The 26,689-nt window shown below is 42.8% G+C and overlaps 2 protein-coding genes across 2 annotated transcripts in view; one reads left to right on the top strand and one right to left on the bottom strand.

Moving 5' to 3' along the window:
- Positions 1 to 12,778: 12,778 nt before the first annotated feature.
- THOC7 (THO complex 7) lies at positions 12,779 to 20,740 on the bottom strand. The gene is made up of 9 exons (XM_015875228.1): positions 20,631 to 20,740; positions 20,212 to 20,329; positions 19,178 to 19,305; positions 18,773 to 18,859; positions 17,460 to 17,517; positions 14,224 to 14,290; positions 14,033 to 14,102; positions 13,062 to 13,169; positions 12,779 to 12,951 (listed from the first exon to the last, which is right to left on the bottom strand). Exons 1-8 carry the CDS (start codon positions 20,647 to 20,649, stop codon positions 13,102 to 13,104), a joined length of 615 nt encoding a protein of 204 aa, XP_015730714.1. The 5' UTR covers positions 20,650 to 20,740; the 3' UTR covers positions 12,779 to 12,951; positions 13,062 to 13,101.
- An 18-nt stretch (positions 20,741 to 20,758) lies between these two features.
- ATXN7 (ataxin 7) overlaps positions 20,759 to 26,689 on the top strand; it is a 78,018-nt gene continuing 72,087 nt past the window's right edge. The window contains exon 1 of the mRNA XM_015875222.2: positions 20,759 to 20,870. The gene's annotated coding sequence lies outside the window, so the exon portion shown is untranslated. The remainder of the gene's footprint in view (positions 20,871 to 26,689) is intronic.

Raw genomic sequence — 26,689 nt, forward strand, 5'->3', positions numbered from 1 at the left:
TTACCTGTGCACTCTAGCATAGGGTACCTGCTTTAGCAGGGGGCTGGACTTGATGATCTCTTGAGGTCCCCTCCAACCTCTGTGATTTGGACTCCAGCAATGGCTTCTCAGCAAAACTTGTGCTTTTCCACTGTGATCTTTCCAAGGGCTCTCAGCATCCTGCACCACGGAGGAATGGGTGTTTGTTCCCTCCTAAAGGATCTGTAAAAGATGTAGGAGTGCCCTGAGCAGCCACCCGGAGGCTGCTACACTGGGCTGTGATTTGTCCTTGCTGTTTCTAAGCCACTGCATTGCACCTGTTGGCATGGAAAGAGCTATGCATTTTTTAACCATGATAGCTTAGGTGAAATTAGCACTGTTGATGGGCTCATTATCTGGTCCTTTTAATAAACTCTGCTTTCTAAATGTCATGGAGGATATGTCTGTGTTAGACATGGTAAAAGCTGATCCAGAAGAAATGGCTTATAGCTTGTCTGTAATTGTAGCATGCTCAGGAGGATGCAAACCTGTTGCCAGGTGCTGTGTGAGCAGTGCTGCAGAGCAGCTCAGTCCCTGCCAAAACAGCTCAGCTGAAAACTGCTGAGCTTTGTCCCCTGGTAGCACTGCCAAAAACAGAACCTCATAAAGAGAGGTCCTGCAAAGTGGCTGCTTGTTGCTCTCCAATGTCATTGTGATCTCACAGGCCTTGAAATAAAACAAGCAGCCGGCACTTTTTTATGTTCCTTCTTGTGCATTCTGTAGACCACAGGTGTCTATGCAATCAATTTACCTGCAGTCCTGACATGGCTCAAAGACTGAAACTCCCCAGATTGTCACTGACCACCACCCAGGCAGATGCTGCTACCCATCGGGGTGATGGATTTACTTGGTACAGCCCAGGGCTGTGGCATTCCAACAGCTCACATCTCATTTTGCTGTAGGAAATCTGGTATGTCAGCCAATTTTCTATTAGTGTAAACTTAATGGCCAAAGATGTCATAATGGGATTTGGATCCCAAATTTGCTATCAATTGATCAAGTGAGGGGAAAGTTCTCCTACAGGTGAATGTGACAACCCCCAGTGCAGTTGTCTGCATGGCTCCAGCTGCCAAGACTGGATCATTTGGAATGGCTGTGGCCATGGGAGGGAGCAGCCATCCCCATTAGGATTGACAAAGGAGTGGGAGCTGTGGCTCCAGGCTGGGGGTTTTCCTAGTGCAGGAGGAGATGGAGGCACCTGAGATGCAGGAAACCCACTGGCAATGACAGTAAATTGAGGCATCTCCCATTGGTTGTGTTGACTTCTGAAAACTCTGCATTCAAGCTCCCCTGTGTTCTCCACAGTGCAGCACCCTCAGCAGCTCTGCTTGCTGGAAGAAAAATGCTGCAGCCTCGGTGTTTCAGCTGGAAAACATGACAGCTTTGTGTGTGTCTGGGGAAGTGTCGTAATCTGTTTGATTCATTTGTTGTGTTTTAAAGGATGGGTGCAGTTCCACATCTCCTAATAGATGAAATGCTGCTCGCAGTGCATCCTTGTGCTTGATTCTGAATAGGTATTGTTCACTCAAGAAAGCGGGATGATAAAAAGGCAGTGATTATGCTTGAGAGAGAGAGCTATTAGAAGAGCATGGTGAGGCTGTATCAGAGAAGTTGTAGCAGGATGTGGGAAGCTGATGGCAAACAAGTCGCTGATTGTTCATGGGAACTTCTTTATCCAAGATTAATGACAGGAGGTTATGGCATCCTGCTCCGTACCCTTTTTTGGCGCTGGGACATTTGCCAAAGTTTAGACTCCAGCTCTGAGTGTTGACAGGCAGAGAGATCGCTTCAAAATGTGTTATGGACATAATTAGTTACTGTTATCACAGTTTTCTTAATTAGAATATCATAAAAAGGGGAAGTGTGATGATTTACACGGGGAAGATCGGAAGAGCAGTGATTCTAAAGGCCAGGGGCTGAATGTCAGATGGAAGCATAAAGGTTATCTGCCTTCTGATGAGCGATGGCGCTCACCTGGGATGTGCAGAGGGATGCCTGCAGGTGCTCTCACTGATGACTGAATTATTTTTTCCTACATTCTCAGCCAAATTGCACGAGCCTTTGTTCGGCAATTGCCCATCCATCTCCTGCAGAATGGCTCACCCCTGCCAGGATCCTCGCAGTGCTGATAACTTGCAAATGTTAAAAGGAAGCTTATTTTTCACAAAGGCAGGAGCTTCTTTCATAAGCCGTGTGGTTTTTGTTTTTTTTTTTCTTCCTGCTGTTTCTAGACAAGGGCATCTCAGACAACCAAGTTATTTATTTTAATAATTATGGGGAGAAGCTACAAACTTGTTTAAAACAAGAAGGGGATCAGCTAAAGGAAGCTCAGTTGTTTTACTGGTGCCTCACCTCTCTGCATTGCATTCCAAATGTCATGGAATCATAGAATGGTTGGAAGGGACCTTAAAGATCATCCAGTTCTAGCCCTCTGCTGAGGGGCACGTCCAGCCTGGCCTTGGACACCTGAAGGAATGAGGCACCCGCAGCTCTCTGGGTGGCTGTGCCACTGCCTCAGATACTTCAGATGTCTCCCTCTTTAGAAATGCCTTTGAGCAGGGTGTTAGAGAACCTTATTAGGGCTCCTTTTTCTCATGAATTGTTGTACCTGGGGACACTTCGAGGTTCTTTCTGACCTGTGCTGTTCTATGATTATATAAGTAGTGATGAAATTGTTACCAATGAACCTGAAGGCAGCATCCCATAAATGTGCAACGTTCCTGGTAAAGCTATGGCTTGGTTCACTCCATGTGCTCCCAGTACCCCACAAGCCCAGGGAGATCACAGCAGCACTGGGGCTGCTCAGGGAGCACCATGCACTCACCCTGAGCCTTGCACTGAGCCATGGCGCCAGGAATCACAGGGATTGCCCAGAGAGGTGGTGGATGCCCTGGTCCTGGGAATACTCAAGGTCAGGCTGGATGGGCTCTGAGCACCTGATGGAGCTGTAGGTGTCCCTGTTCATTGCAGGGAGTTGGATCAGTTGGCTTTTATAGGTCCCTGCCATCTCAAATGATTCTATGACAGTTACCCCCTGCCTCCCTCTCTTCCCTTGGCAAATGATTTCTGGTGAAATTGAATTTAAACTATTTAAACTCAGTGTGACTTTTTTCCCCGTAGAACTGAATCGTAGTTTTTTTGAAGGCAATATCAACGTGCTTTCCTAATGGCTTTCCTTGTGCCCACAGCTGCACGAACTTCTTTCTCTTATACGCCCTATCCATAGGCACACACACACTTGTTGCCCAGTTATGTTTTCGGGAGTCATGAGGTGTCTGTGTCCATCAGGGATTGCTATTGCTACAAACACGAAGGATTGGGATTTTGGCTCTGAACTCGTCCCAGGGGAACGATACCCAGCAGCCACATCCCTTCAGCCCTATTTGTGAGCAATGGGGGCAGCCTCAAACACGGCTGTTCCTTCACTGGGAGGGAAAGAAAAGCAATATGGGATAGAAACCCACCAAACCTGGCGTGTTTGCATGAAGGGTCTGTAATTTTCGATTTAACACTCCGTTAGATCTAATGGAAAGCTGGTATTTTTCTGGAGGTGTGAAATTAACCTTTCAATAAAACTAAAAGCAATCTCGAGCGTTTTCAAGCTGGAGTTTAAAATAGAGCAATTATGAAACTCGCTGAAAGGCTGCCAAGTTTTCTTGTTGAAAACTGCTGCAAATGAATTATGTTTCCCTTGTGATTTACAGCAGCGTGAGGGACTTTGGTTTGTATTTAAATCTGTTTCTGTTGAAGACTATTTGTAGCTTCCAGAAATCTAATTTTTTTTGGACAAAGTTGTCAAACTCCATCAGAGAAAATTGCTTGCAGTGTCTAATACTACAGATCGCTAAGAAACTGCATTGTTTTCCCTAATGTCACTCAGAGCAATTTTATGTCTGTATGAAAGCAGATTGTCTTTCTTTTGCTCAGCAGAGCAGCTCAACTGCAGGCAGTAAGGAGAGGAGGGCTTTCCCTTCCTAAATCTTAGCAACAGGAGATTTTAGGGCCAGCACCTCTGTGCCATGTACTGTTATTCCTGTTTGGGTAAAAAAAGAGAAGCAAAGCATAGGCAGGCTGTGTGCTCATGTGTTATAAGTATATACTTGTATACTTCTGGCCTCCCCATAGAGAACAATGGGACTGATGTCGGACAGTGGATAAACACCGAGGCAGCATCCATTCTGGGAAATGGGATATGTTGGATGGGACATGTGGCAGTGTCACTGCTGCAGTGTCCAGAGTGCCCTGCTGTTAATGCTGGGTGGGCAATGAGATGCACGTGGGTGGAGTCATAAATTAAAGCCCCTTCACAGCTTCATTACCCTCCTTCAGACACCCTCCAGGGCCTCAATGTCTTGCAGTGAGGGGCCTTATGGCATCATAGTTGTGCTTCAGCCTTGGTCCTGCTCAAAGGGTGGGCTGCTCTTTGGCAGAACAGAGCACCCTGGGGGTCTGTCCTGGTGATGGCAAATCAGCTCAGCATCTACTGCATTGTTTGCTATCACCTCTCTGCCTATGTATCTGATTAAAAAGACACCATTAACATGTCAAAGTAACTGATATTCCAGCAATCTCTGTAATTATCCTCTGTAAAAGTCTGTCAGCTGTACGGGTTCATACATTGCCATCCATCCTAATGGGAAATGTGCTCCTGCAGATGGGCTTGGTGCTACCAGCATTAGCAAGGTGAGGATGATTTACTTCCCTGGAAATCTATTTTGATACATAGAATAGCTGGTAGGTAATTGATTTCTTGGTAAAATTCAGCTGAGTGTGTCATGATTCTTGAAAAACACGGCAAAGTGGCTCCTAAAAGTGATGAATCGTGTTTCTGCTCTCTCTTATGTCAGCCTCACGTTGATGTAGCAGTGGGGTCTGGAGGGCAGGCTCAGATTCAACAGCACTGAGGTCAGCTTTGGTTTAAAGAATGCTGGATCTGGCTCTGCTGTCCCCAGGTCATCAGAACAGCATCCTGGAAAAGTGAAGGAGCTGTAACAGATGCTGAGTGTTTTGTTGCAGGTATTCTTGGAGAGTGAGTTGTATCTGGGCTTATATATATTGGGTTATAAACGCCAGCAGGAGCTCATCGTGAAGTGATGTCATGATGGTGTGACCTCACTGAGGGCAGCAGCAGCTGTGGTTGGGGCAGGTCCCGCTTTGTGATGTGTCCCATTGCCAGAGGAGGTTTAGTATACGGGAGCTCCCTTGTAGTTCTGTCTCTGATTCTTCCCTTGCAGCCTCATCAGAACGATTGAATTAGCTCAGATCAGCTGCTAATGTTTTGTGCAGCTGCTTTGGCTGAGTAGTCAGATACAGTAAGATGCATAAGGGGAATATTTGTGCAGGGTTTCTGAAAGGATTCAGTGCTTGTGCGGCTGTTAACTTTGGGAGCTGATCAAAAAGGCAGAAAATTGCATTTCTTATTTCAGGGTATTACATGGTTATATGCAGTTAACAGCAAAATAGGCCTCATTTTCATGGAAATCCCAAATTTTTATTGTTTTAGAGAGTGAGATTTTTCTACAGCACATCTCCTCTGCCCAATGCCCCTCAGAACTTCTGTTTGAAAGGAAAACTCCACATTGCTCAGTGCTGCACAGCTGAGACATTTCAACCAGCTCCGTTACAGTCCAACAAGTCAGCAGAACTCTCTGCCTTGAAGAACAAAGGCTGCTTTGGTGGTGGGTTACCTGCTGGTGCCAAACCTTTCTGGTTTGGAATTGCATGACAGTCAGTCGTGGCTACTTGGGTTGTGCTGCAGGTTGTGCTACTTGGGATTGTGATTTCCTATCCTCATCACCCTGTCCAGGTTATGAGTTGGCATGCTACCTTTTAACATTTGATCCCCCCTAAATGCAGGAGAGGTGGGTTAGTGCAGAAGTTCCTGACTCTGCAGCCAGAACAGAGGCAAAAGCATAACATGCATAGAGCCTCTGAGGAGCTTGGGAATGTCACAAACTTTATGGAACTAGAAAAAAAGAAAGAAAGCCTGTTAACAATATATTAAAATAGAATAGATTTCTACACTTAACAAGGCCAGATAGTATGAATATGTAAGCGCAGGGAAACGGCTAATGAACAGGATTCATCCTTACTAAGGCATTCTATAACCTTTTTGAGAGCTACAAGTGGTGGGGAGGTCGTTGCTGAAGTGACTGGAATTAATGAGCTGTTTCAGGAATTTTATCAAGTTTTCTCTATAAGTCTTTTACTTGCTCCCGAGGAGATGGATACATTCAGAGAGAGGCAGAGAAAAGATTTCCTTTGTATCTGCTTAAAGGTTGAGTGATCATGAAGAGCTCCCTAAGCTCATGGGGTTTATAGCCTTCATGCTGAATTTTTATGGCAGCTTTGAACAGCATCAGTCCCATTAGTAAAGAAATACATTTAACGTCTTCAATCTACTGGTTTACCTCCTGTGGCTCCAATCCGACAGGATCCCCCTGTATATGAGCTCATCTGAAACGTTGCGGTGGCACCAATAGCTGGGACTGGGTGTGGGCTCTGATGTTGGCTTTTAATACAAAACTTATCTTCAGCTAGCACAGAACTGTTATTCCACTGACTCATTAAGGTTGGAAAAGACCTCTAAGATCAGCTAGTCCAAACATAATGCACTACTTTTCATTACTGAAGGGTAAATATTATTCCAGAGTAGCTGTACTACCAAAGACAAGTTATTCATACATCTGTGTCATCTTATGACTTGTCCTCTTGTACTGGGGCTCATGAGAAGTGCCTGGGTGTGCACTCACCCCATTCCTTGCTGCTGAGCTCTTGGTTGGAGCATAAACTGGCAGAGGGATGTTGCCCTTCTTTATTAGGATTTCCTTCCAGAAATTGGAAGGCTTTGAGGGATCAGGATGTGTCTGAATGTGCTTGTATGCATGCATCTATTCATAATTTCCTGTGGCATCAGTTATCCTCTTTTTATTAGAAAGTTTCTCACATGTATCTATCTATATGCACACGTATAAATTTCATTTAGGAGTTGCTCTCATGCCCTGGGAAGAGAGCAGAATAAGAGAAAACATGGGGCAGAAATGTGCTTCCCTGATGTTAATGTGTTGTGCCTGTGTATAAAACACTAAATATAAGACCATACAAGCAGAGAACAGCAATTGTTCCCCTGCTTCTGCTTTCCTTTCCTACTCAGGAGCTCAGGGATGTGGGGATGTGAGCGCTGTTTTAAGTGCCAGGCAGGGACGTTAGCAGGGAGAGTGCCATGTGCCAGGAAGATAAATTCTTCAGGTTTAGTCTTGATTAGGAAACTAAGTTGCTATTTCTATTCTTAGAATATGACACTGAAAGCTTGAGCAATGAGCTGGATGTAGGCAAATAAGAATCGTGTGTCACCTGGAGAGCTGGATGTGCAGAGCAAGTGAATGGGATCGGAGTTTGCTATCAGTCTTCTAATGTGTGCAGCTACAAGGTTTGGTGGAGGGGCTTTCTTCTAATCAGAAAAAAAATGGAATAAGGTGTTTTCAATAGTTGATTTTATGGTTTTAAAAGCAAAATGCAGCCTGTTCAAGGAGGAGGAGTGAGAACTTGATGAGACTAGTTTAATATAAGGAGAGGTAGCCAAAACACATTGAGCTAGGGATAAAATAAATAAATAAAATAAAGATCTTGCTGAAATTTCCCCAGAGCATTAGGTAGGCAAGAAACATACCTTATTTTTTGTACTTCTTGCTAATTCTCCCTGAAACTTTAATTGCTGGTCTACGAGCATGGAACTGCCAATCTCATTTTAACGTGCCTGCTGTACAGCTGAACTGTCAGCTGCTGAAGTTACTGGTTTATAATTATAATGCTGTCTGTCCCTTAATCACAGGCACTGCCACAGCATTGTTCACCACTGTAACTGTTTACCTTCCCAACGACTCTTTGGGATCCTCAAACACAATGTTATTGGGTGGGATGCAGTTACTGTGTCACCTCCCTGCCAACAGCAGAAGTGCGTGGTGCTGGTGTGATGCTCTGACCAAGGAGTTGAACAGGAGGAGGGCTGGGTGCTCATTGCCCCTTGCAGCTGATGGTTAATTGCAGGCACAGCCACCAGCAGGCAGTGATTTAAGGATAATACAACCAGGAACTGTTCTTGTCTCATTTGCTGACGTATCCACGCAATCAGCTCATTTTGGTCGGTTGCTATTATTTCTTGGGAGGAATTGCTACTTCTCGCTCCCCTGAGAGATGAGTAATTGCAAAGCAAAGTTTGACAGTGGGTAATGATGGGACAATGTGAAATAGCGAGGTAGGCCAACCCTGCAATGCTTCCCTAAGTGTCAAGGCAAACAATAACAAGCACTTACTCCTCCATGTGGCTCCATTTCTGTATCACTGGTGGAAGCGTAGGGAAGTGCATGGAGCTGCAGCTTAGCAGTGCCTGGGCTGCTTCAGTAGAGGAGCAGCAGTTTGTGTGGGACTTTGAGCTCTGGCCAGAAAAAATGAGAGCCAAAAATGTGTGCATTTAATCCACTGGAGTTTCCAGAGGTGCTTTTGTACAGTGTGCCTGAGTGCCCACAGGTGATCCAGTCAGAGGGATGTGTGCGCACACCAGTGCATGTCAGTGCACATAGAGAGGTTAGAGGTCAAGTGGTGGAGAATGGGAATAAGGCAGAGACAACCAGCTCACAGTCAGTTTCCTTTGTCTTTCTGTTTTTTCCTTTTTTTTCCCCCTTTTTTCTTTCATTCTTTCAGCTCTTCCAAGCAAACAATCCTGCTGGCTGTGGCTTCTCAGGCTCTGTCCCTCCCTGCAGGCAGTGCTGTGGCTCAGCCACCTTTCAGAGCTCTGCACTGAGGATGTGCTGTAGTTTGGCTGTTTCTCCCCATGGAACAACATCCTGCAGCTTCTTTTTGTGCTCAGCCAGGCTCGGTTTGTAGCTCCCTTCATGCAGGTTAGAAGGTTTTTGAAGTCCATTGCTTGAGACTCGCATTAGCAGCAGAAAGTAAATATTCCCACTGCTTTTCAGCAGTTCTCCTCCTTGGGAGCTGTTAGCAGTGTAAACCATCAGTTGGTTGGCAGCAGGCTGTGGGGGGAATCAGCACGCTTGAAAAACTCATGGCATCAGATTAAAGAGCACCCAGGGGCCAAATGGGCACTGGCAGGGCCCCAATTCCACTGCTCCTGCAGAGGAGTGCTGCTGTCAGAAGGACCTTTTCCTTTCCTTGGGATTTTGCCCTCAAACCGTGCTCTGATTGGTGATGTTTTCATTCTTTCTGTCTTGCTTGTATTTTTTTTTTCCTGAGTGGTTTTGCAGCTTCTCTGTGTAGTTTCCAGCACAGCCCCTCACTCAGCTCGTGGGATCTGTATTGCTGCATCCTTAAGATTTGCCCCACGCTGTCCCTAAGCGTTTGCTGTGTGCCAGCTGTTCTACAGCATGGAGAAAATCAGTGTCATGTGGCAAGCCTGAAAAAGAAGTGAGCTGTTTTGTTTTATTGCTCACCGCATCATTTGGTGTAGAATGGCACAGACAGGTCTGCATTAACCCATGTACTTGTAGATCTGCAGTCTGTGTTTAGCACTGTGAGGCTTGGGGGATGTCTCTGCATCCTGGCACTGAGAGACGATGCTCTGGAACACAAATCCCCTTTCAGCATCCATTTCTGTTCAGTAAACGTGCTGGTTGTTCACTGTGCTGGAGCAAGGAGATTACATACCTTTCCTTCTGTGTCTTGTGATCCTTTGTTGTTGCTCAGGGCGCTCAGTGACATTGGGTTGGCCAGTGAGGAGGAGGAAGGCAGAGAATTGAGCACGGTGTAAATACAAGTAAAGTCTCTGCCCGTTCAAAGAGGGCTTTGCTCTCTTACAAAATCCTCCAGCTTCAGCGCTGTTTGGGAGCTCTGTTAGTTACAGAACAGTGCTTGAGGGAAAACACTGCGCTTGGCACAGGAGCTAAAGTACATGGAAACTGGGGCAGAAAGTTCAGCGCAAAGAGGAATTTCACTGAGGTTCCTATGAGGAGTGAAATGATGCATTATCTGAAAGGTGGCTGCAAAGCACTTCCTTGCTACCTCATAAACCCAACAAACCTGTTTACCAAAGCTTTTGTCAGCTGTTGCCTTTTTTTTGGAGTACTCACACAGGACAGATAACACTTTCAACAACCTTTGTTGGGTTTCTCAGTAAGGTACTGCAAATCCTGTGCGTGGCAGTGTGAAATGATCCTCAAACAGCTCTTGCCATGGCCTCAGGCTGCTGGGGCAGGGTGTGCTCAGGCAGGAACACAGCAGTGTAGCCACAGGGCTGGGCTGCACTGCATGGTGGTGACTATGTTGAAAAATGGTGGTTTTATAGCTAAGAATTCGCTCTATCAAACAGAGTTGTTGCACTTATTGTATCTGCTGTAGTAAATTGATGTAAATATAGGCTGCTCCAAAAGTAATGCCTTCTAACCTTGGTTGCAGGCTGCTCACTTTGTGCCAAGGGGTGCTGACTTTGGTGCAGGACCTTCTGACGCTTCGCAGTGTTTTATATACCTGAGTGTTTTAAGAGAGGCTTTAGAAATTGGGGTAGCTTAGGTGAGAGACTCTGAAAATCCCCCGTGCTGGGTAAGCATAGAAAACCCAGTGCGACTTTGCAGCCTAAAGGAAATATATATACACCCATCAGCTGCAAGGGGCAATGAGCACCATATATATATATATTTAATTAACAATCCCCACTCTTTGCCCGCGGTTCGGGTCGAACCACTCGCGCTGCTCCCGTTCGCATCCAGCGCTGCCGTCTGCTGCCCTCTGCCGCTGCCGCAGGGCCCCGCAGCCCCCGGCCGGGTGTGTTCTATGGATGCGTTCAATGGTTCACACACCAGCACAGCACTGTTATGATGTATATATTCTATAGAATAAAAAGCATGCGGGTTCTTTGAGCAAAACTGATGGTCCTTGTCCCTCTTTCCCTTTTTCTTTCCCTTTTCTCATTCACAAAGGAGCTCCATGTCAGCTTGTCACTTCAGCATCTCCCCTTCTGCCTGTAATTTTTCTGTATCCGTGTGGCAGTGAAATTTAGCTGTTGCATTTAGAGGTGCAGCCATTTCTCAGCTGCTACGGGAAGAAGGTAAATCATAAAAGCAGGAAGGGTTTCTTATTTAAATGCCAGGGTTGTCTCCACGTGTACTTTGGGAGTCAATGCAGGTACAAAATGTCGTAACAGGAGAACTTTCTAGGAAGGGATCAAGCAGTGGCTTGAAGTGAGAGGTTTAAGCACCAAAAAAACAGGAGCTAAGATTTCTGAAGTCCCACTGAAGCTAAACTTGCAATGAATTGGTGTCATACGTGTCCTGGCTGCTCTCACAGGCAGTATGGTGACACCACCCTCTTACTTTGTCATTTATGGTCTTCATCATTCATAGATTTGTGACGGTGACTCCTCCCTGATGTAGCAATAATTTAGTATTGTTGCTTTGCAAAATACTTCACTGTTCACTGTTGTTAGGAGGGGGAAGGGAAACATAGAACAGTAGATACTTCTTGACAGTGTTATTTTTCATCTAAAATCCTTTTTGTTTGCTCCCTTCACCCTCAGTCTGCAATATTTTAAGTGCACAAGAAGAGCAAGTCTATGCAGGCTTTAACAGGCAAACCTGAGCTTCCCCTGTGTTCTGAGTTGACCAGCTGTGAACTGGAAGACTTTTGACAGCTTATTAGTCTACAGCTGCACTGTGCTACTGAAGTTGTATGACTTCTCATTCAGCTGGCTTGCCTTCAGCAAACTTGGAATGCAAACAAAACAAGCTCAGATGCCTGTTCAGCTCAGTGCACGCAAATTCACTGCCACTGAGAATGGGAATTATGTGGCATTTAGACTACAGAAGCCCAAAGCTGCAACCCCAGAAATACCACTTAGCTGCCACCTTGTTTGAGGAGGAGGCTCCATTCTGTACTGTACTGTTATTTTAGTCCAACAGCATATCACAGAATGGCTCAGATTGGAAGGGACTTCTGCCCAGAGCCCATCCAACCTGGCCTTAAACATCTCCAGAGACGGGGAATCCACAACTTCTCTGGACAACCTACTTATGTTGTAGTCTGACGTCTCCCTTTACCTAAACCACCAGCAGGGTTGTTTTAACAGGTACCGATATGTCCCACTACTGCTCCATAATCCTTGCCTGCTGCCTTACAAAAGCTTAGAGCACATTCAATTCTCTTGTCAGCAAGGTTGAAACTTGTATTTCTCACCTCCCATCAAACTGCAGGACAGCCCAAGGTAGATGCACTTTACACTCCCTATTAATAACCAAAGTATCTCGGATTCTTTAACATTAGCATTACAGTTGTTGTCCTACAGCTTACATTTGTTATGAGGAAGGAAGGGCTCCACAACCTACTTCCTAATACTCAGTTGACAAATAAAATCCAGAAGCAGGAAACAAAATAAGTTGTATCAGGACTAGAATCCTAGTTCTACAAGAACAAGTACTTCAATTGCAGTCTGAACGCGTCACTTCAAAATGCAGTTTTGAAATGGGTGCACAGAACAGCGTGTTGTGAGGCTCAGATCACTGCAGTGTTTTGGATCAGCTTAAGAAGTAAAACAAAGATAGGATAGTATGAGTTTTTGTTGGTTTACACTCCTTGAGAAATGCTGATAGAAAATACTTCTACAGAATTGGACTAGTGCATTCTAGTCTACTTTGAAAACTGAAGACCTGGGGTCTGTTTCAGGTCCTATCTGGACTAAGGCATGGAAAGTGGGACTTGTACAAAGGTACATTGACACCAGTGTAATATCAAGTAAGAAGAGGCTTTACTATTCGGCTACCAAATAATAGAAAACTGTTTGTAAACACTCTTTATTGACAGTGATTTGCAAACATCTTAGTTCAGTTACTGTACAGAAGATTCACCTTTTATAAGCCAAAATGTACTTCTTGTCAAAGTTTATGGATTAACACAAAGGATCCATCTGTACAGTTCTGGAACTGTTTGTGCCTGGAACAAAAGCAAAACAGGTACTTGTGTATTAAAATTCACATAACCAACAGAAAGTTTTCAGTTCCTGCTATTTTTACTATTGGCTTGAACACAAATTAAAGACATACGTGTATTCTTCAAGTGTATCATCAGTAGTCTTCACAATATTTACTGTTTGGTCTCTGCTTCCATTTGAGTTTCTTGAGATTCTTCAGCTTCTGAAAGTTTTTCGTCATCTAAAATAACATATTACTGTTATTTAAATGTGCTTAGATTATATTTACAAGCTACAGTGCAAAGCTGTGCCAGCTGAAGTATTGTATGTTGATTGCCTTAAATGTGTAGTTGAGTATCACTTCATACAAAAAAAACAAGTTTAAGGCTGACTCTTCAACAGTTATTACAGGAAATATAGGGTAAATCTCACAGGATCAATTCAAACTTATAGTGCCAGACTGCTTCAAATTATATTGCCCCATCTTTGTTTATTGATGGTTTATTTCAGCTAAGGTTGTTCCTTCCAGTAAACTCTTACTTCCTTCATACAATTCCAGAAACTGAAAGGTGAACCTTATGGTCATACAAAAATGTATTTCAGAGACTAATACTTCAGCGACTGTTATTAACGCTTAATAACAATAACCTTCTGCTAAAGTGCATCTAGGATTAACAGTTCATTCTGCTTAAGAAGATCTAGAGGGCCTTAGAGAATGAAAGTCTGCTCTTATAGCCACATGTGTATGTTAATCAGGTCATGCTCCCAGACTATACCAATTATTCTGTCTCCAAAAGACATAGCAAGCATCCAGTAAATAATATTTAAAATAAAATTATCTGTATTAGAGCATGAAAAGTAAACACTGATTTTTAAATATGGTTGGTATGATAAAAGAATGTTTTGACTGCGTTCTTGAATTTAGTTCTTGTGTTTGACAGCTTTAGTCCCCATTCTATTACGGGCTCCCTACCTCACAGTCTTAAGTCATTTAGCTTTTCTGTATTCAAATTTGCACGTAGCTAACCCACTGCTGGAAGCCATCTCATCCTCTGATCTGCTGAAACCCAACCCACGTATGTATTGCATAAGAATACCACTTACTTTCCAGTGTTTGCTGAAGCTCATGGATGGTGCTCAGGAGAACATGAAACTGCTTTCTTCTCAGCTCCAACTGGAATGTTCAAGAGTATATTCAGAAAATTCAGAGCATATACAGCCAAACAGCTCATAGCAGATTCTTTTAATTATGTTCCTATGAAATAATTATGTAGTAAACTCTATGAAAAACCTACCTTATCTTCAACATTTTCTTTAATGTGAGAAAGGTGTTGAAGTTCTTTTCCCAGAGCTTCCAGCTGCCTGGAAAGGAATTGTCACAGTATTTTATTTCTAATGTTCTCTGAATGTACTGAAAAATAGCTTTAAATGAAGTAATAAGGGTAATAGTACTGCAAAGGTAAACAAAGCATAATAAAAGGAACGACATACCTGCAGGGCTACTTCACCTACACAGGCAATAAACACAACAATTGTCAGATAATTCACATAGTCAAGTACTTTATCTCTGACAGTAGCCTGACCACACAAAGTAGTGGCTATCATGAACTTTACAGTAGGTTTACACAGAGTAATCCATGCTTCTAATGATACATGCTTCAGCTTATTCCTTAGAAAGCAAGATTTAATATTTGTATTCTTGCAATCCATATAAATACTCTCTAATTTTCTTCTCCCATCCCGGTTATTATTCTAATTGGTTAAGAGATAAAGGAAGTATGCAACACATGTAATCTTGGTCATTATTTCTAACTTTTTTGCATATGTAATCTGTCAATCCCTCTTCAGGACCCTTCTGCATGCATTTGATAGTTTTCTATTCTCATCTGGTCCACTACAATCCTTTCTGAGATACAGAATAGCATAGAATAATAGGTACCACGTTGCAGACTAGCTTACAAATGAGGATGAAGCAAGCATCCAGTTTGGCCCTTCTCATTTTCCTGTAATGTCTCTTGTAATATATGATCCATGTGATGAGAACAACCTCTTTTTTTTACAGGTCAGGTGGATTGAGGCTGATATTAGCAGGCAAAGCTACATACAGGTCAGCAAGGGAACAAAGTTGTTTTTTTCTGAAGTGCTGAGAGCTATTGCAACTAGTCTGGGCAGGGAATCACAAAAGGGCTTCCAGTCATGATGGCTGGGAAAAAGCCCTGGTTTAATACAACCTGAGGGTGTTGTCTATTCCTGAGGTAGTACACTGGTATCTGGAGGGGAATGCCTTAAATATGGCTGGGTGTGGCATAGTAAACCTTCCTATTATGGAAACAGGCTGACAGCTTATAGGCTTGTGCAATGATTTCTCTAGTATCTGGCTTCCAGTTTCTGAAAGGCTTCTGTTTCACCAAACATTGTTTACGCATTGCTGTCAGCTATAAGCAAGCAGCAAGAAGACAAGCAATTTTCTAGTAACATCCAAGCTATACCTGATGTTTTACTTCTTTTACTTTCAGCTCTGGAAAATCTTTGCCTAATCTTCTCATTTTTCTGTCTCCTTTTCTAAGACTGGTGTCATTGCTTCGTGCTGTAACAGCTCTTCTGATAAGGCAGTTAATTACACTGGCACTGCCATTTAGAGGCTCAGCTCCAGTCACTTCCTGAATTGGCTACTATTCATTACTCATGACTAAGTCAATAACAACTTCTCCTCCTTTGTGCTGCAGGACTCGTTGTTCCAAGAAATAGTCCCTTAAAAGCATAAAAAAAAAGTCTTTTTCTGAACTTTGTCCTATTGTGCTGTATGACTCGCTAAAGCTATAAATGTAACTCTTGCAATTCGCCATGACGTTTCTCTTGACAAGAAGTTTTCTCTAGAGTTTTTAGTGATTAGGAGTTGTTAGTGAGTCTCCCTGCATCCTGACTTACTTAAGGGGTGGTTTCTCCTGATTCACAGTATGTGATTTTCTATATTTTTCTCTCAAACTAGAGATAGAAACTATGTAAAGTGTTTTAATTACAAGGCTTCCTTTTTTTAGTGTTCACGTAGAGAAGTCAGTTAAAGCTGGAATACCTATAAAAATGTTTTCAATGTCTGATTTCTCTATGTCTGATTTGTAAAATCAGTAAAATAAGAGACTCTGCCATAGTTCAAGTCCATGTCTTGGACTACAGATATAAAGGACTTAAGGACACAAGGGGGTATGTTGTAGACACTCCTACAGTGCATGAGCAAAGGGGTATTTCTAACAATATACTCCTCTAAGGAGATAAGAAATTCAGTTTAAGAAAAGCCAAACTGCTAAATTCATTAGCTGAGCTTATTGCCATTTACAGCTCTGCTCAAGATACTGACATTTGGATGTGTTGTGCAAAATTAAAGCAACCTCCCCTCCCAAATCTTAACAATCTGGCACCTTAAAAAAAACAACAAAAAAACCCCTATCCATTAGTTGTTTCCATTCTTAATCAACTGACATATCTGAGAAGCTTCACTTTCAATAATCCTTTTTTATGAACCCTTGATAAGTGGCATGTGTTGATTAGTGAAGTAAGAAATAGCTACAAGAGAATGAACTGTGATAACCAAGACTGAGGTAATGAAATCCAAGTAAAATAAATGAGAAAGAATGAAATAGTGTCAGAAGTTTATAGCTAGACAAATTGCTAATATTAGGGTAAATAACATGATCAAAAATCTTTCTTCTGCTATAAAACAGCATGGGACGTGAAATAATAGCTTCCCTCTACAATTTCATTGAAAGCTGACAGCAGGATAGGAACAAGCTACATTTAAATGAGAAAGTAATCCGATGTCATGCCTTTAATCAGGTAAAGAAGAACAAACTTGTAGATGCTATGAATCCTGGAATGTTTCTGTGGCTTAATAGTATTCAAAAGATGATCTCCTCGTGATTGCTCAAAATGACTCAAAAGCACAGGTAGTGATCCAAACCCAGCTGTGACATGTAATACAGGAGGTTATATGCAGGACGAGTTGGACAACAGGTAGGTCTTACCTACGTGTCAGGGCAAGTTATATTGTGGTACACAAGGTAGTAATTTATAACCAGGCATGCAGGAACAACTACTAGAAGGAAAACACGGAACAACTCCACAAGCTTTCTCTTGCTTTCTCTAATTCTTATTCTATCTTACTTGCCTGTGTGATACACATTCTGCATGATTACTTGCTGCTGCACTTGACAGCACTGCCGCGCTATCTCTCTTTCCTGATCAACTTGTCACTGATAAACTGTCGTGCATTTACATCTGAGTTCATCCATTCACCTTAACAATGGAAAAACTTCAAATACAAAATTATTAGTAATGCTTCTGAACCCATACAGATAGAGATCAAAGGAAGAAAGCTGATAAGGGCACAATTCTAAAATGAAACACAAGTTTTTCTTGCATCAAAAGAAACTATGAAACAGGGAGGAAAAGGTCAAATAGTGAAACCAAGAAAATGTCAAATCTGCTGACTTTTAATTTGCTGGTTTATCATAATCTAATGCAGTCTTATACTTACTTCAGTGTTTCGTGTCTGTCTGGATGGTGCTGTATGACTTTGGCCAATGCATCGTATTCTGAAAGAAATTTAAGTATTACTAGTATAAGTTCTGAAGGTAGCGATATAAGAATACAAAATCTCCCATCAGCTCTTTCTACTTCTTAAAAAAGTGTTTTAATGTTTTCCAATCTCTACATAATATCTTGCATATAACAAAGGAACAGTCAAGCAAAAATGTATAATAATATAATAGAACATATCCAAGTAGATGACTAGTGTTGCTTTTATATATAATCTAATATATATATATAATGTATATATAGAAAAATCTGTGGATAGGATACTACACAGACATTTCAGATTTTTAGAGAAAAATAAAATGCTGCAAGAGAAACAGCTTTCTTCCACTTTGTTTTGTACACAAAGAACAACATGATGGTTATATAGACAGTTAAGGTGGACAGTTCTTGAAGGTACTATTCTATGTACACTAACCACCACATTCAGATGGAAAACGTGGGCAGAACATCTTCAAAAGCAAACACTTCAGATCCGTGCTTGTGAAGATTTAAGTACTCTACTTTCCTACTGCTTAAGGCTTTTTTCAGTCTCTAATAATAGAGTCTAACATTATCCACAAATCATATGTGCATGTGTTTTTAAAGGTTTTAAAACCTTTCACCTGTTACAGCTGGTCTTTCTTTCTTTCTTTTCAACTATTTTTACATTTCACTTTTTAGGAAGCAAAATTTTACCTTCCCAATTGCTAAATTTTGATAAGACTTACAGGGCAATGTTTTAAATTTCAACTAAAAATATCAGTATGTCTTTTAAGGATAAGGAACAGATGTCTGTAATACCTGGTTTAGAGGTATTTTGCAAGGCCATGTAAAATGAGTATGCAACTGGTACAACTGTTCTTGTATTAGGTACTACTTTTCCTTCTAAAGAGCTGAAGGAATATACTTATATAACTTTCAGTGTTGGTTGTAAGCTTATTTAACTCTTTTGTCTTGCTGCTACTAATGTGCTTTAGTTCTTAAGCCAACTGAATTGTCAAAGGATGCTTGGGAGGGTTTCTTTGGCTTGAGAACACCTCTGAGCTACTCTCTAAGTTCTCCTCATGTTACATCACTAAGATTTACTGCCTTAACCTCAACAACCAAACTTTCAGCAGTCTGTGTGGAACCTACCAGATAATGCTCTATGTAGCATCGATGGAGAGCATTTTCTTCTGAGTTTTCAAGAAATATGTCATCTGTTTTCCAGTACAATGTATTTTAAAAGATAACACATTAATAAAACCACCCAGTGTAGATAATGCTGCTTACCCTGGCGATTCTTTCTAATTCTTTTTGCTTGCAGGATTTGTTTCTTGCATTCAGAAATCTTCTCGTGTGCTGCAGCTATACTATTTTCTTTAACAGAAAGACACAAATCAAACAACAAACGCCATCAATCCATTCAGCTAAATCATCACAAACAGCACTTTGTATTTTATACTGCCTGCTATCTCCACGGGCTTCAAAACCATCTATGCCTTGACAGACTAAAAACATATTTTACTTATACACATTTTACACACTGACAAAACACGAGGGCAAGTATGAGTGGTATTAAAATAGTTTTTCTGTCACCCATCTCATGTTTACATTTTGTTTATCAGAACTGACTTGAGTTTCTTTATGAAAGAGAAATTCAAATAAGCATAGAATATTTTTTTTCTCATTTTTTACCTATATCCTTGTAGATCTTTTCATAATTTTCCATCTCTCTCAGGTTCATGTCATACACCAGAAGAGTTTTTCCCATTGAAAATTCACACTGCGATAAAGTACTCAGCATTCGTTGGTACTGACTGTAACTGAAAGCAAACAAGACATTTATTCCTCAGCAGCATGAAAATACCTGCCTGTTTTTATATCACGAGGAAAATGAAGCCTCAGGTAATGTACGGAACAGTTAAAACAGCAATTACTAAAGCAATAAAGGACTTCAAAGATTCAGTGCACAACTGCAAAAAGTACAGTTAAAAATGAATGCTGCACCGATTAATTTTATCATCATAAAGGTATAAAGCAGCATTACAGCATGGGCAGATTGCTCCAGGGATGATACTCTTCCCAACTAGAGCCAGCTCTGTGCCCACCACGATTAATATTTTAACACTCCAGTGCTTCTCTGTGCACAGCATCATCACAGAGTGCCCTCCTGCACTCCAGCATCGGCACAGACCCTACTGCAGAACAACATGTTGCTTAACCTTTAGTTCTTTGGCCTGTTTGTTTTCTTCTTTCTTTTCAGGGCAGTACAGCAGAAGCAGCACAGCCCCCACCTAACAGAACAAATGCAGAGCCACCAAATGGAACACTCAAGTCGTGATCCTGCTGTAATAATGGGACTGCTGAATCGTGAAGCAACGTGCCAACCTCCAGAGCCTTCGCTGTTAGATTTCAGGATGGTTTGCTCTGTAATTTTTGACCCATCTCCAGTGCATGTTTCTTGCCACAGCTCCTGGGCTTTGTCCAGAGAACCACACAGGGCTGAACATAGCAGAGATCATAGAATGGCTATGAATAGGACTGTAATGATCATCTAGTTTCAACCCCCTCCTGTGTGCAAGGTTGCCAACCACCGGAGCCCAGAGCCACATCCAGCCCAAATGGATGCATTTTAACACAGTTTACTTTCTTTGTCTAAACAGATGCTCAGTTTTATGCTCAACTGCAAAGCAATGAGGTTTCAAGACTTAAAAACAGCCAACAAATACCCTTCCTCCTGAGATCCAGAGTTACACCACTTGATGAAACTCTTCACCAGCAGATTGATCCGCCTGTCGTCCCCAGCTCCGTCTCCATCAATGAGAAGCCGTTTGCGGATAACTTCATCTGTGGGAAAAAAAACAACTCGTGTTTAGCGCTCCGTGCTGGAAGCGTGTGGCACGGCAGGAGCTCACCCAGCAGAATGTGGGTGAAATAAAACGCGTTCAATACGCGGGGCCTGGGATCGGCAGGGAGGCTGGGCCCGAGAGGCCCGATGGAGCCCCAGGCCCCGGCACTGAGCGCAGCGGAGCGGCCTGGAAGCGCTCCATGCGGGGTGAGGCCGCCGCGCAGGGGTGCGTGGCTTCCCCGGGGTGAGAAACCCGGAGCGGGGACAGCGAGAGGGAGGGCAGGAGGGAGGAGGTCTCACCGTCGGTCACGGCCCCCATGGCGGCGAGCGGCGGAGCCGGCGGGGCGGCGGCAGCAGCGAGTGAGGTCAGCTTCCCACAATGCAGCCGGAGAGAGCGGCGGCCATGGAGGGGGAGGCGGCGGCGGCGGCTGGGGCCTGAGCCGGCTGGCGGCGAACGCGCGGCCCATCGGCGGGGAGGGCCGGCCGGGAGGCCCGCACCCCGCGCGGAACCGGCCCCCTGGCGAGGGGCGGCCCCGCCAGGTGAGAGGCCGACGGGGGAGGGAAGCGGAGGTCCCCGCGCCCGCAGCCAGGCTCCACCTCCCAACCACCGCGCCCACGACCCCGCCGCCCCCCTCCTGGGCCGCCCCGCCATGCCCTCGGCACATGGCCCTCGCCCTTCGACGCCTGGCATCGAGGCGTGGGGCCGGCGCTGTGGGCTGAGGGGAGATGGGCTGAGCGCCTCGGGTCACGCTTGGGATGAGTCCCTGGTGTGTGGCTTGACACAAGAGGCTGAGCATTGGGGCAAGGGAAGGATGTGGAATGTTGTTCCTGAGGTGTTTCCTGGGGTGCTGTGCTGTGGGTGGTAACCAGAGCGGGTTGTTCCTATATGGAAAAGTGAACCGGTGCTGGGGTGTGCCGGGAGAAAAGAGGTATTAAGCTGTTGGATGAGATCAAGTGTTGGGTTTTCGCCTTTTGGACCAAAATGTTGACACCTGTGCCATGCTAAAGTTGATAATGTTACTTTAAGATACATTGGTACAATAATGATATGTGAGATGCATGTCCAGGCCCTGACATCTTGGCATTACCTTCTCCTCTTGGTTGGACACTAAGTACATGCAGACTCATTCTGCTTGTTGCTGTGTATTAAGAGAAAATGGGTGTAAGGAAGAAAGAACCGTGTCAGCATGTAGTGTCATCTCCATCTTCCTGGTTTTAGAGCCCTGAGTGACGACGGGTTCTTTTGTTCTGGATAGAGATGTATAACAGGGGTTTACATATTACTAGATTGTTGCAAGCCAGCACTTTGACTTGTGAAGTGGCACCTGGTAGGTTCTTTGCGAGGCACTATTGGGAAGGGCTACAGAGAGTGGTCATTAAAGCTCCATCTGGATTGAAGGTATTTCCAGTGTAGAAAAACTGGGTAAATATGCTGCTTTCTTGATATTTTTATGTATCTCTGCGTGATTTGTGAGTGATATAATTTGATGTGAAAAGTGGCGCTTTCCTACCCTACTTAGATCTCCTATCTTCAGCATCTTGGAGCATCCTGGTCTTATCAACACTTAATACTATTCATGCCATTCTCTTAGCTCTTTCCTTTTCTACTGTGATGAGAAGTTGATCAGAACTGTTGGGTGTTGAGGGTGCGAACTGTCAGTTATTTGTTTAATAATGCAAGAATACGTCTGTGTCATTTTCTGCCATTTAATCTAATATTTTCCCACTTATTGTTTATCATTCCAGTGTTGGTCAGATAGCCTTATTCAGCTCTCCACAGTGACAAATTCCTGGAGTAATTAATTTAGAACACAACAGTCCGTATAATTAGTTAATAATTTTTAATGACTTTTACGCCTTTCTTGTCTTCATTGGTGTCACTGATTACAGCATTCTCATAAATGCTCTGTCCTGGGTCTTATGGTAAGAATTTAGCTGTTATTTTTTCATTCTAAGACAGAGCTTTCAGGTATCATCAGTGTTCATCAACTTTCCTGTTTCAAAATGGGAACTGGAACTTGCTAAACACATCATGAAGAATCTCACTAAGGCTACATATTGATGTTAAATCCTGCTGTCTTTGCTCTTCTGTCTTGCCACGAGGTGTTTTGCCTAAGAAGCCAGTTCCAGCTTGCTGGATTTCTATACTCATTGAGTTTTCATTATGTCTTTGGAGTCTTCTTTCAGTTCGCTCCACTTCCAAGCAGAGTTCCTCATCTTGTAAGTATAAAACAACCTTTGTAATACATGTATGGGGTGCATGTTGCGCTAGGCTGTAGCCAAGGATGTTTTCTGCATTAATTCAGTGTTTGATGTAGGTCTCTGGAACGGGCTTGACTCGCTCTTATTTATCCTTCACCAGCTCTTGCATTCTGTGCAGATTCCATCAGCTACAGTCTTTTATATAAATCCTTCAATTAACAGGCAGAAATACTGCATAGCATTGAACCTTCCTTAAGAAATCAGTATTGCAGATCCATGTGGTAGGAAAAAATGTCTTGCGCAAGGCAAAGCATATTCCTCCATGCCAGGTAATTTGGAATAAGTACCTGTGCAAGCTTTCAACCAAGCTAAACATGATGTAGATTTTCCTCTTTCCTTGGATTCCTTTACGTGTGCCACATGTTAATAATAATTTGTTACACACCTGTCCTTGTCTAACCAGTGAAATGATCCTCTGTAATGTTTCCAGGTGTCCCTGGATACAGTGTAAGCTGGGTACATTTAGCATTGGGTTGTTACACATGTGGAAGTGGCTCAGATTTTCATCATTATCCTCTTTTTGTTCCTAAAAATGGCTTTGAAGTACACTTTATTATTTTCTTAATTGAAGAAATCTGTCAGTGTTGAGGTTTTCTCTCTTGAAAAGAAGCTCTGAAATAATTTCACAGACTTTAAGTTGACTTTATACATCCTCCCCTTTAACTATGTGTATATATATATATATATATATATATATATATATATACATACTTTCCAACTGCAGAAAGAATTAAAGGTGAAGAAGCTTTTCATAGTATTCAAGGGTATAATGAGCTATGATTTTTAGAGCTAAGAAAACGTCTTTAACTATTGATGAGGTGGATTTAAAATATTTTTCCTAAGCCGCCCTAATAATTCATGAGGTGGTTTTAGATTCCAGGTTTTCTTCGTGTTGAATAACTTCTAAATCAGACTGTTGTGTGGCATTAAATCTTACAGAGATCTAAGTATAGTAGGTCAGAAACTACAGGGTATTTTTATCCAGTCCAACCTATATTCTTGTCAGAAAGTCACACCAAATTTATTTAGTGAGACCTATTTTCTGTAAGCCTAAGTTTAGCATTACCGCCCTTTAGTTCTTTGTTGATTGTATTCTGTGATTTTCTGCAAGGCTGATATTGAGCTGACCTGCTGCTGTCACCCTGTTTTCTCTTGTAAATTACTGTTACGTTTTGTCTGCATTCTTCTTTGGCTTCTTTACCCTCAGTATTTACTGCAAATCAGCAGCAGTGTTTCAAGTGATTGCCATCTTATTCTGTACGAACTGCAGATGTTAAAATATTCACTCTTGGCAGATAGGACCGATTTTTATTTTTTTATTTTTTCAAAAAATAGCTTTTTATTCATTTATTTTTGTCTAAACAGTGTGATTCGTAGCCTTGTAAAAAGCTTTCCTAACACGGATCCATGTGTTTGCACAGAGCTAGCACGTTTTCATAGTGTTATATTATAACAAGAGAAGGGAGAGCAAGAATGCTCATTGGGACTGTAGGTTCCTGCTTGGTGAGAGCATCAAGGTGTTCTAACATGCATCTTGTAGAACTCAGTATCATGAAACTGCAGCAGGATGTATTAGGTAGTTTGATTTTTCTCTTGGTGTAAAAATCATTAACCCCAGAAGTTCCAGCTGCGTGTGTGCTGCATAGGAGGTTCTATGCTATCTCTGTGATACGTGATTTAAAATGGCTTCGGGGTAATTTTTGGGTGACACTTTGTATTTCATGCATGTTATGAGGAAGCAGCCATTTATTTTTTTGGAGCCATTTGGAACTGTTTTGAAAGAATTAGTCACTAATCTGGTAGTCTCTTTGTTGGCAGGATGTTTTCAGTATGTTATTACTATGTATTTATGTTTTCCTTCCTCAATGTATCAATTCACTGGTTTGGTAGCATTCGCGCTGTGCCCTGAAGATCACCAGTGGCATTCCAGAGTTTTCAGAGGAAGACATGGACACTGATTGAGATTCTAATAGGGACTAAGAAGAAGAGTTTGTCCTTGCTGGAGCTGAGCCAGGTGGTAAATGTTTGTGTTTAACCATGGCTTTAAGCTCTGGGTGAACAATCAGAGGGCTGCGAATACCTTATTTACTTGTGACATCTAAATAAATAGCTGGTAGTGTTCCTGCGGAGATTTTACAGAAGGTTCAGAGGGAAGCCAGGTGTTTCCTGCTTGTGCTGTCCTTGTAGTGGTGTTGGGAGAACCCCATGGCCCGTTGCTGGCCTCAGGAGAGCCTCACAGAGTCTGAGTCAGCCCTTCAAGCTTTATAACATTACAGAAGGTAGTTGGTTGGTTTTGGGGTTGGTTGCAATGTGTTTCATTTTACAAGCAGCTGTGGAAGAACATCTAGAATTTTTACACGGCTTTCTGAGCTTGGCAAAGTAAGATCCCGTACCATGGGAAGATGTTGGAGGCAACACTTCTGTCTTCAGAAGATGGAGAAAGGAAGTATGGGGTCTATATTGACAAACAGGTTCTGTTTAAAAGCAGTCTTATATATTGCCATGGATCACTTCATGGCTTAAAAGTATGTTTTCTTTTAATGGAGTAACTCTTGTCAGTGGTAGTGTTTAGGAACAGCTATGATTTGTGACACAATGCACTGAGGCACGTGCTCACACCCTGGTTTCTGGGTCTAAGCAGGGAAACAGAGGCGTGGTCACACGCTTTGGTGATGCCTGCTCATTTGTACGTTCTTATGTTTTAATGCATCATGTCATGTTTCTGACCATTGTTACCCTAAACAAGTGACTCAAAGCAGGGCAGAACCCCCAAAGAGAAGACAAGTTTCCCTTGGGAAGAAGACATGCTCTCCTCCCTCTCATTTTCTTTTTCAAATGAGCCACACGTTGCTTTGAATGTATCGCTTCAGTCCTGTGAAAGCAAATGGTTTAAACAACTATTTCAGGAGATGCATGTGGAGAAGATAATCCATCTTTTCCAGCGGAGGCTGAGATCCAGATAAGGAGCTGCATGTTGTGGCCCTTCCTCAGTCTGCTCAGGCAGGTTGTACCAAAGGGAAGATTCGACCTACCTGAGGCCAGAGGGGTTTCCATGAAAAAGGAGAGGGCCAAATGCTTCAGGATTTGCAAGTGTTCCATTAGAATTACACCAGCTGAAGCAGCTGGAAGGAGATGATGAATATGCACATTTTCTACCCAGTAGCTAAGTAGGAATGTGCTTAAATCCTGCCTGTATCCAGGGCTAAGCACCTTTCTCCAGGGAGCGTTTTGGATTCACGCTCTCTTGAAATGAGGATCATAAGCTCTTTCTTTCAAAGGGAGAGTAAAGGTCAGTCTTTGCTTTCAAAACCCAGGAGGTGGTGATGGTTCTTGTTCCCTTTTTGTCATTAGCGGGGCTGTTATCCACTAGAACGCTCACCACGTGTGGGTGCCTTCAACCCAGCTATCCTCCATCCGGAGGAGATTAATGCTCATAATTCCTTCCATCAGAGTGAATTTTGTAATCAGCAGCAGGCTGTTGGCTGGCAATAAGGTGGTGGTTCTCTCAGAAGGACAGAATGAACTCAACTCTGTAGCCCAGCACACAGCTATTAGACAACTCAGAACTAAAGCATTTAAGGAAACAATGCATAAAATCAAAGCAGTCATTTCAGAAGTGCGAGAGAAATAACTGCAAGCATTGCAAAAATCACTTTCAGATTGAAGACCAGATTCCCTTCAAAGATATGTGTGAGTGCCTTTGTGGTAATTGCCAGATTTTATGTGCAGGCAGGAATAGAAGTTGGACTTGAAAAGTGTAGGTGGAAAAAAAAACACCTTGTGGAACCATAATAAAACAATCTGCCTGATAAACTGCTTTGGGGGAGGTGCAAGAAGCAGCTGGGACAATGGAGTTCAGACCTACTGACAAAGGAGAGAGTGGACACAGATGCGTTATGTATTTAGTTAGTGTACGTATATACATATGTGTTGTACATCTATGCAGATTTTAAGTTGAGATATGAAAGTGATTATATGTGTGGCTATGAAAGTGTCCGCAGGTTAAGGTCAATCCATATGAAAATCTTTGCGTTCGGGCCAAAATGTTATTTCTGAGTAGGATTTACAAAGCTCCCAGTCCAATCTGTGTTATAACA

The sequence above is a fragment of the Coturnix japonica genome, chromosome 12, assembly GCF_001577835.2.
Source record: "Coturnix japonica isolate 7356 chromosome 12, Coturnix japonica 2.1, whole genome shotgun sequence".
In the NCBI taxonomy this organism is placed as follows: Eukaryota; Metazoa; Chordata; class Aves; order Galliformes; family Phasianidae; genus Coturnix; species Coturnix japonica.

Excerpts from the sequence above, each read along its gene's own strand:
- THOC7 (XM_015875228.1), bottom strand. Across the intron at positions 18,860-19,177 it reads AAAGATCTACAAGGATATAG|AAAATAGTATAGCTGCAGCA; the intron begins GTAAAAAATGAG and ends TTTCTGTTAAAG. Across the intron at positions 14,103-14,223 it reads AAGAAAATGTTGAAGATAAG|TTGGAGCTGAGAAGAAAGCA; the intron begins GTAGGTTTTTCA and ends TGAACATTCCAG.